At 38.9% G+C, this 10,508-nt stretch overlaps 1 protein-coding gene across 1 annotated transcript; it reads left to right on the top strand.

Annotated features, from left to right (window-relative positions):
• Positions 1–2,790: 2,790 nt before the first annotated feature.
• Positions 2,791–8,898, top strand: cacng1a (calcium channel, voltage-dependent, gamma subunit 1a). Its single transcript, XM_079460447.1, has 4 exons — positions 2,791–3,215; positions 6,540–6,614; positions 6,949–7,086; positions 8,025–8,898. The coding sequence occupies exons 1-4, from the start codon at positions 2,987–2,989 to the stop codon at positions 8,252–8,254; spliced, it is 672 nt and encodes a 223-aa protein (XP_079316573.1). The 5' UTR covers positions 2,791–2,986; the 3' UTR covers positions 8,255–8,898.
• Positions 8,899–10,508: the final 1,610 nt, after the last annotated feature.

Here is a 10,508-nt window from a genome sequence, read left to right as displayed (position 1 = left end):
TTCGATTGCACCAATTTTCTGCCAATAATAAGATTGGTGTCTAATGCGTATCACATTAAAATAGCACTTAAAATAGTTCATCCTTAGTTTTAAAATACATTAAAGCATTGAAGTTCACGAAGCTTCAAAAATAAAGCTTCACAAATACAAAATAGTTCATGTCTTCCCCAAACGTTGCATATTGTTCCCCTTTCCCTACAGATATGCACTGTAAAGTTACATTGTTGTTACAGTTAGTTATGCTGTAAATTCTGTTTAATTATGTGGTACATTGCGGGCTGTTATCAAAAACAAGAGCAAAATTTAAGTTAGGATTCTTTACAAAGTAACATTGCCATCCACTGGCCTGGCATGCATATTCTTATTTGTTTTCCCACATCCGTGTGAATAGATTGTTTCTCTGTTGTGTGTATGTGAAATCTTTCAAAAACACTATAGACAATTTTTCAGTTTTCCACCGTGTAAATGTGGTCTTAGAATCTGGCCCTCATAAACTTGTGCTCACTTGGATAGTGCTTTGGCCGACTCGAGTTCAAGTGCCGGCTCATGTTCTTTCCCAATCCTAAATCTCCTTTTGCTTCCGGCCCCTCTAAAGACTACTTTCCAAGATGTAAGCTCTGGCTGAAACAGGAAGTTCTCCTGACCATAATTGGACTGCAGCGTTGTTTATGTATTAAGAGGTCTATAGTGTCCTAAACCCCGTCCTTTTGAGAACGGGTCCGGTATTTGAGGTGCCACGTATTCAATCTGAGTATGAATACCTGGCCATAAACCCACGGCTCCATAACGTTTCCTGCAACTGCATTTTCAAATGTGAAAGGAAATGAGGCCAAAAAATGTCAGAATGATTTATGCTGGACAGAGGAAGATGGCCTTATTATTAAATGAGTCTTTGATCCTCTCCAGATTTCTTCCTACCTAACCTAATATGTTTTTCCTTGCCACTGTTACCTTGTGTTGGCTGTCAAAGGGGATTTAAGGCAGTGATTCCCTAATCCTAAAAATTAATATAAACCCATAGTAGTACTTATTAACAAGTACTTACCTGACAAACCTATAGAGCTTCAGTTAAGTTTCATCAATGTACAATGTATTGAGAATAAATTGCATGCTTTGCAACAATGAACACTTGATGCTATATAAATTGATTTATAGTAGGGGGTGGATCATTGCTGACACAGCAACATCGTAAATCGGTAAAGTTATCCAGATGCTATATACTGTACCTCTTCTAAGATTCTATGTAATGGGTCTGAATTGTATTGTTTTCATTGCAGATATCTCCTAAGCAGTTAATATTGTTTCCCCAACCTTCAGCCTGAATCTATTCTAGTCAAACATACACTAGACATATGCCTTTGTATGGATGTGTGTTTACTGGCATGTTCACTTATGTAGCCTAAATATAACTTGGAGACATAAATAGATGTTCACAAGTTTATTTGCTCATAAATTCCTTTAAGGGGACTTATCAAAGGATGATGGGTATGGTAAGACATGGAAAGACTGCAACTGGAGGGCGAAAAAAACACTTACTGATTGTACTGTCAGTAACCTGGACATCAGACAGATCTTTGTCTATATAAAAACAAATGTAACTAATTTGTTATGTTGCAAGAGAAGATATGGCAAATGAGCTATCATTGACCGAGCACCTTAAGCTTTAATGGAGACAGGCTAACTTTATAAACATATTACTATACAAGCTGTGTATATGTAGTTCTATAAAGAAATGAATCTTATGACGGAATTAAACTAGGCATGTTTCAGTCGAGAAGTGCCATGCCACTCACACTCATAGCTGTAGCTACAGTACATTGTTTATAGTCAAAATAAAGGTAAAGAGGATCTGGATAACTGGATCTCCTAATACGGGGCAAGTTTCACTGACCTTATCTGAAACAAATGATTAAATTGATTGGGACTCTCAAGTATAGTCCCTAAAGTAACTAGATTGACACAACGTTGAGTGACTGACAGAGAGGGAACAATCTATTACCTCATGCCTGGTAAACATTCTTGTGTTGTTAATATTTGCGTTTGATTATGTCCAGATATGTTCAGTTGTTCAGTGCCAACATTACTTTGGACTATAGCCGATTTAAGATCGCACTTGACAGACAAACAATGTTGATGAGTCCATGGTGTCATGGCACAAATAAAGTCTGCATGCATTGCTTTGGTTTGGTCAGCTAATACCATTTGTTTTTCTACATTTATGTTTCAGGAACCAGATCTCAAATCAATTGAGCATCTGTAGGATGTGCTAGACCAACCACTCCACAACTAGGTCTTACAAGAGGTACCTGCTGTCTGTGCCAATGGCCCGAGAACGAGTCCTCCATCTCTCCCCTACTTTGCTACCTTTGCTTTTTCCTACTGTACTATATAATTAAAGACAAAAAGGCCCAAAAATACATCTTACAGAACATTTTGTAGATAGAGATGATAGGATGTCATAATTTATTAGTGCCACCTAGAGTTGGATGTTACTTGATTGCGCTTTCCTGAATTGCGGGAATGGATTCTGGACTGTCCTGTCAAGTCTGGTTCTCTATAATGTCTAACTGCCAAAAACGTTAAGCACAAAAACTTATAATTTATAAAAAGATGCTATTACATGAAAAGGCACATACTACTTTACGACACAAAGAACATGATCTGTCTGCTCTATATGACATTATAGTCGTGACAAACATTAATAGAAGCCCAACTCAACCCCCATTGGCATGTAGTTTGACAAGCCTCCAAGGCATCAAGTTAACTGATGAACCCCAACAGCTGCAGCTTGGGTCTGGAGCCACAACATAAACACTAGGACACTGCCATTTGTCCTCTTTTATCCACACAGAAGTACAGTTGTGCATTGAGCCATTAAGGATCAAGAACTAGACCAGGCCTCTATTTCATACTTCAGTTTTTTCATCGAAAATAGATTTTTTTTTCTCTTTATTATCTATTACTTGTGGACAGTGGACAAGCGAAGATGGAAACAAAAACAAAAATAATCTTTTTCGTGATCACGGTGGGCTCAGTGTCAATGTTTACAGCAGTGGTGACAGATCACTGGGCTGTGTTGAGTCCTCAAGTAGAGAATGTAAACACAACATGTGAGGCAGCTCATTTCGGCCTGTGGAGACTTTGTAAGAAGCACATCTACATTGATGAAGATAAATTAATTGGTAAAAGCTGCGGACCTATTAACTCGCCGGGGGGTGAGTAATGGAGAAATATTTCTGTCAATCGATAAAGCTTAAGTTTTATGGCTTCAGTGTGTTGTTTGATTCATGTTCGGAGGCTATCACGTACTCTTGGCACTTTAAACCTGCATGACTCTCTTTCTTCTGCAGAACACAAAAGAAGATAGTTTGAGAAATGTTGGCAACAGAACAGCACTGCCCCCCCAATTCACTTCTATTGTAACAATTCCAAGTGAATGGAGGGCTGTTAACAACATTCCTCAAAATATCTTCTCTTGTGTTCATGGGTGCGGAAGAAAGTCATAAAGTTTTGAAATGACAAGAGGGTGAGTAAACGATCAAAGAATTTTCATTTTGAAGGTGAACTTCTTTAATGTGCTTCCCATCTTAACGTGATTTCCAACTAAATACATAATTGCAATGACAATTAATATTTGTTCAACAACAATGTTTAGTGAGATGTTGAGGCCACTGGTTCAGTGGACTTTGCATTGATATGTTGCATTACAGTGCTTTGGCTATAGACAATGGCTACATTTGTAAATAAAGGGGTAAGCATTGACATCACGTTCCCACGTGAACATGCCGGGACACACCCAGGGACATGCTCCCTTGAGGGGTAAAACCCTCAGCAAATGGCGTTCTTTCAATCGAATAAACCAAGAAACCGGGAATAAAACATGGAATTATTTGCTTAAAATTACAAGCTTAAAATTACTTTATTGAACATTGTACAAATTGAAAAAAAATTACGTTGGAAACTCCAGCAGGAAACAGTCCACCAGCTCAAGCGATCCAAAGGGTAATCCACTCGAAGCATGGTAATCCAACAAATGTGCAGTATCCAAGAGGTGACTGACAAGCATCTAGAACAGCTAGAAGCTTTTCAGAAGAGTTAACGACTGGACAACACACAACAAAAATGCCCGCTACATGTAGGCAGTGCTAATGTGCTGCAGCTGTAACAGACTAATGACCAGCCAGTGTGAAAAACCTGGTCAAGGTGAAAAACCTGGTCAATGACAGCAACTGCTGTTTCTCTGGCAGATGGTAATTTAGGCGGAGGAGTGAAATCAGTTCTCTTCGAGAATCGCTCCACCATGGTCAAAAAATGGGGACAAGGGTCTTGAAGGAACTAACAACGGCTGAACGAGTCCAGCAGGAGGGCGATTGGACATCTTAGAAACCACACGGACTGAACAAGCCAAAACAAAAATGCAAATGTCACGAGCAATAAGTGGTCACCAGAACCATTGTTGAACAAGTAACATGGTACGACTCACCACGAGATGGCAGGCTACCTTAGAACAATGACCCCATTGGATGAGGTCGGATCTAAAGACTCTGGCACAAACTAACGACCCGGTGGGCATCCGGACTGGGGCGTTACCCCTAGAGAGGGACTGCAGGACTTTGTCTCGATCGCCCATGTTACAGCAGAACACAGTGGTAAAATGGGCTCGGAACAAGACGGGCGATTTGAATCATAAAAAATATGGGATAACATGTCCGGCTTGATGTGCTTGGAACAGGCAGGGTATGAAACAGAAAAATCAAAACGACAGAAAAAAAGAGCCCACCGAGCCTGCCTAAAGCTTAACCTTTTGGCGCACTGATGTATTCAAGAATCTTGTGGTCAGTCCAAACAACAAAGGGAACCCCTGAACCCTCCAACCAATGACTCCACTCCTCCAAAGCAAGCTTGACAGCCAGCAACTCTCTGTTAACAATATCATAATTGCGCATTGGCGGATGACACACAATGAGAAGAATACGCGCACGGATACATCTTGCCAACGCTGCCTCGGCTGCGACTTGCTGGGGGCGGCGTTTTGCCAGGCGAACGGTTTGGTCCAGTGGAGAAGGAAGTCCGGACCCGGATGGACGTAGCGTTGAAACGGTCTCTACCTTAAACCTCTGAAATTGGTTGGTTAACTCAGAAACCTGAGCAACCAAAACCTGAACGGCACGACCCGTGGCCAGCATCTGTTCCACCTGTCATCCAATGCGTGTGTTGCTGCAGGACAGAGAGTCTTTCAATTCTGCCGCATTCGCTGGATCCATAATGGTCGAATATATCTATCCAAGAGGAGGCTGACAAGGCTCTAGAACAGCCAGAAGCTGTAACAGACTACTGACCTGACAGCTGGTTACCAAGCAACGAACACGTGCACACACACAAGATAGAGCCACAGAAATTAACCCACAGACCCATGAACTGTGACAGTACAGTCTGTGTAGCTTGGCACAGGAGACCAGGGTTCTAATCCACCTCTTACTTATAACGCTCTTTTTCTATTACCCTACAGATCATAAAGGCAATTGTTTTTAATACAATTTAGACTTAAAATAAGACTAAAATAGACTTAAAAAAGTTTATGGGTTTAGGGTAAGGTTATGTGTAGGTATTTAATATCTCAATCAGCTGCCATCACCTTTAATATTTTTTAATAAATGTAATGATTTATATTTATAATGAGTTATTATTGCATAATGTTTAATGCACAACAATACTAAGGTGCAAATAGTAACTTTATCGGCCACTGTTTATAAGTAAATAGCATCTAACTACTAATACAAAGAAAATACAGCTATTTTCGGTTGGCATAAATTGCATAAATTTTCATTTATTGTCAACAGAACCTACAGCTATTTAAACTAAGTGTAAATCTGTCGCTAATTTTACTCAGTGCAAATGGCCGCTGCCTAATCTTTATTGTTAAATCACGTTTTACTAATACATGGACTATGATTAAATTATGACTATTAATTTAAAACCACCTGCTGCTCTGTAAAGCTCTTGATCCCGGTCTTTTTAAAGCTGCCAGTGGTTTTATTTGCTTCTCAGTTCTGTAAAAATGTAACCTTTTCTTAGTTACAGGCAACCTTGATCCAGCTAAAACTGCCCAGGTGCTTCTAAATAAATCCTGCTATGAGTCTCAGTCCGGTACTTAATCATTGCCAGCGTTTACATTTGGCATTAGCATGCGACCTGTATCTGCATGTTGTCCACATGCAATGACAACTGTAAACGTGCTTCTGATCAGAATGTTATCCGAACAGCGTGTCCAGATGTAGTGGAGGACATCATACGTGCACATTATCATCAGAATAGCAATGTAGTTCATATGATAAAGAGGATAACTTTGTTCTGGTTTACAGTGACAAAGAGACTAGTGGCATCAGACCATGCCAGCACAATCTTCCACCGCCAGTTGAGCCTAAAATGGCAAATAATTTGAATGTTTTTTTATTTAACCCTCTGTCAGTGTGACCATTGTGTGAGTATTCATATAGCAACTTAACATTTTTTGTGTGTGTGTGTGTGTGTGTCAACAGAAATCAACTGTTCATATTTCAGACATTTCACACCAGGAGAACATTCTGAGATCTTTGAAGTTAAAACTCAAAGAGGTGAGTTATAAACAAACAATAGAAGGCCCCTGTGCTTTGAAACAAATTTTATTTTTGCAGAACATGTGGAACACTCAAGATATATGACCTGAAATGCTTTTAACCGCAAATTGTTCCAAAATATTATTTTGCAGGGATTACAAATTATAATTCTGCCATAGTTCTTTATATGCCTGTAGATGCTATATTCAAACATATAAGACCCAAACCCCCTCATGATTCACTGAAATAGCTTTAAAATTCACCTTTGCTGTCCTCACAGTTTTATCTCTGGTATTGTGTATGAAGATTGCAATATTGACATAAAGCTTTTTCTCATTTCTTTTTGTTTTAGAGTACAACATCTCAGCAGCTGCCATAGCTATCTTCAGCCTTGCATTTATAATTCTGGGTACTTTGTGTGTGTTGGGTTCTCTCAGGAAAGGAAAGGTCTACCTATACAAGCCTGCAGGCATGTTCTTTGCTTTTGCAGGTACGACAGATCATGCCATTCATTCTCTCTGTGTGACTAACTATGTCAACTATGTCTGGACTTCTAACAAATCATGTAAATCACATAGATCTGTGGATTTATTTTCTCAGAAATGATATTGTAAGGGATGATATATCGCTCAGCTTTGCGCTGGGGCCTTGATCACTGTGTCTGGGAATTTATTTAGCGATTACAACTGTGTGGCTGTACATTATCCTGCTTACACCACTATACCTGTCACATGAGAAAATAGTTACTTTAAGAAAATGTTATAACTTATTTTTATTAGCAATACAATTTTATTTAAAACATTTTATTAGAAGACATCCTTCTGTACAGTTACTGTAGCAGCTTGCATTAATTGTGACATTGGTGCTTCAGTCTCAATGTCATCAGTTTCATCCGGAAATGCTGGATACTGAACTCATACTGAAGCATATATCTATACCGAAGTAAACTTATTTATAATAAACTTACTTGAGATAAGAAACTCTTGACATCACAGATGTTTCAAAATTGACAAACACTCACAAAAATAATCTTTTATTAATTATACAAATGTCCTAATAATAATTCTCTTGTTTTAAAAAGCCTTAGTTTTTAGTTTTAAGTTTTAAATATATTTCAAAGCTTGTTTTGTCTTATTTTATATTTTATATTATTAGTAATCTCAAAGCCCCCTTGGAAGTCAGCAGGGGCCTCCTTGTGGGCCACGGTCCCCCTGTTGTGAACCCCTACCACATATAGGCTTATATCACACAGTTTAAACAATCAAAAAACGTCTTATTGGTCCAAGACGTCCTGATGGTGAGAGGTACTGAGATAGAAAAAGGTGAATCTAATCCCAGATACATTTGTGACCAGTAGGTTATTTTTTTTTGCATTAGAATCAATTTTCAGAACTCACAGTCCATTTATCGTATCTTTTGTGTCCTTAGGTTTGTGTGCCATTATCTCAGTGGAGGTGATGCGGCAGTCAGTCAAGAGAATGATAGAAAGTGAGGACACTATCTGGATTGAGTATTACTACTCCTGGTCTTTTGCTTGTGCGTGCACAGGCTTTGTCCTGCTTTTTCTTTGTGGAATCGGCCTACTGCTCATCTCCATGCCACAGATACCCAGAAACCCCTGGGAAACCTGCATGGATGCTGAGCCTGAGCAGATGTAGCACAGGTCTTCTATACCACAGAGGCTAAACTTGTGCTCCATTACGACCTCTTTTATACAAAAGAGGTAATTTATTGAACCTGTTTGTTATTATTTTGCAGGTACTGTGAGGATTTATAACAGGATCTTGTGGGAATACATAATGGTGGCTCTAATTTATGCTAATTTATGCACCTATGCTGTGCAAACTATAGTGGTGCGTAAAATGTGGCGTAATTACTACTTCATTTCAAGTTGCAGATTTGGCACTGATCATACATTTAAAAAGTATAGACCTGTAGCCATTTTTCCACAAGATCAGAATTAGTGTGAAGGTGTGTTACACACCCCTTTACATCACCTCATGCCAGAAAATAGCAGATTAAAACTGTATATTATTATAAAAATAATAATTGGGTAGATAACTATATATGTTGTGCAATAATGCAGCACATAAACCATCTCTATGTTTAGATTACCATGGTCATGTTTATGAGAAGGGTTGCAGAACAACCCTGTGATTACCAGTGTTTTGAAGGAATACTATATCATTGTTAGTTAACACCTGGCTGAAATATTTTCAGGATGATCTGTACTGTATGAATGTGCAGAAAGTTAATTTTAAATAAATGCATTGTAATACACAGTGGAGTATTCTCTTACTGTAATCTAGTTATGTTATTTATGTACAGTATGTTTCCTTTTATCGATAGAGTACATTTCAAACAAATTAAGGTTGACTTCTGTTTGTTAAAAAAGAAAACCATTTTAAAACGGTTTCCTGACTTCGAAAATCAAGATATTGTGATGCACCATTTGAAAAGCAGACCTTAAATCTAAAATACCAGAACAACAGCATTCCCTTTGTCAGTTTCAAAGATACATTTAACATTTCTAAAAGGGCACATTTCATTTTGTGATGTGATTTATAACCCGGACTGGAATATCAGAAAAATATTATTAGACCTCAATAAGTAGGCTATAACATTATCATGTTTTCCAAGTTTGAAAAGAAATGTTAAGTTGGACATAGGTCTGAATTGGGGCAAGTCAACTCAAGTCAGTTTTATTTATATAGCGCTTTTTAAAATTTTCATTGTTACAAAGCACCTGTAAAGAAAACATTGACTAAAAGCAAAACATATAAGGTTATGCAAGTCAAAACACAGGTCAAATATCAGACAGACTTTAAATTCCTATATCCAGTGTTAATTAAATAAAACTATAAAATTCTAGCAGCCCCCCGGCAAGCAAACAGTGCAAAACAGTATGCAAACGGTGGCGAGGAACCCAAAACTCCATTGGAGGAGTAAAAAAACCTCAGAGGGAAACCAGGCCTAACCAGGGGACTCCAGTCTCCCTCTTCCAAAATCTGCAGCCTCTGCACAAGCTCGACAGTGCTTGCACAACAAGGCAAAATAAAAATCAAAAATTGATTTAAGATTATTATCTTACTATTAATTATTTTTTTAGAGTCGCCACTTCCTTCGTCCAGCTCTATCATAACAGCATTTTTCAGGTCTGGGCATGGACTGCGTCCTGCCCGCTCTAGTAACCTTGGACTGCGTCCTGCCCGCTCTAGTAACCTTGGACTGCGTCCTGCCCGCTCTAGTAACCTTGGACTGCGTCCTGCCCGCTCTGGTAACCTTGGACTGCGTCCTGCCCGCTCTAGTAACCTTGGAACAACGAGAAAAGACTGGCTGAGAGTAGAGTACACTCTTTGATGCAAAATTGCATCAGTTGTTATTGGAAGTGTTCATGGTTCCGGTTGATCTAACTAGTGCAGCCTAAACCTTCGGAATATATATATTATGGAAGTGTATGCAAAACTACACTATCATAACAGTTACTGTTTACTATTTACCATCGCTGGGGTGGTACAGGTTTACTGTACAAAACATTAAATGTGCTTGTTTGAGTACATAATTGTACCCACTAAGGACCTCTTGTGTACAGTCGTGGACAACAATTTTGAGAATTACACAAATATACATTTTCACAAAGTGTGCTGCCTCAGTTTTTATGATGGCGAACTGCGACTGCGAGGAGGGTGGTGCTGTAAATCATTGTTCTTCCTCTGTTAACCATACCTGCAAGGAAACATCAGGGACAGACTGATATTCTGCAAAAGGTACAGGGATTGGACTGCTATGGACTGGGTAGACATTTTCTCTGATGAATCCCCTTTCCGATTGTTGAAAAAAGATTGTCTGGAAAAGAAAGGCTGAGTGCTACAATCCGTGTAATGCCAACAGTAAAGCATCCTGAGACCATTC

Source organism: Barbatula barbatula, assembly GCF_947034865.1.
Source record: "Barbatula barbatula genome assembly, chromosome: 7".
Classification (NCBI taxonomy): Eukaryota; Metazoa; Chordata; class Actinopteri; order Cypriniformes; family Nemacheilidae; genus Barbatula; species Barbatula barbatula.
This window is presented reverse-complemented; position numbering and strand designations above follow the sequence as displayed.

Coding starts and splice junctions, on each gene's coding strand:
- cacng1a (XM_079460447.1), top strand. CDS start 2,987: ATGGAAACAAAAACAAAAATAATCTTTTTCGTGATCACGGTGGGCTCA. Junction 3,216..6,539: donor ACCTATTAACTCGCCGGGGG/GTGAGTAATGGA, acceptor GTGTGTCAACAG/AAATCAACTGTTCATATTTC. Junction 6,615..6,948: donor TGAAGTTAAAACTCAAAGAG/GTGAGTTATAAA, acceptor TTTTTGTTTTAG/AGTACAACATCTCAGCAGCT.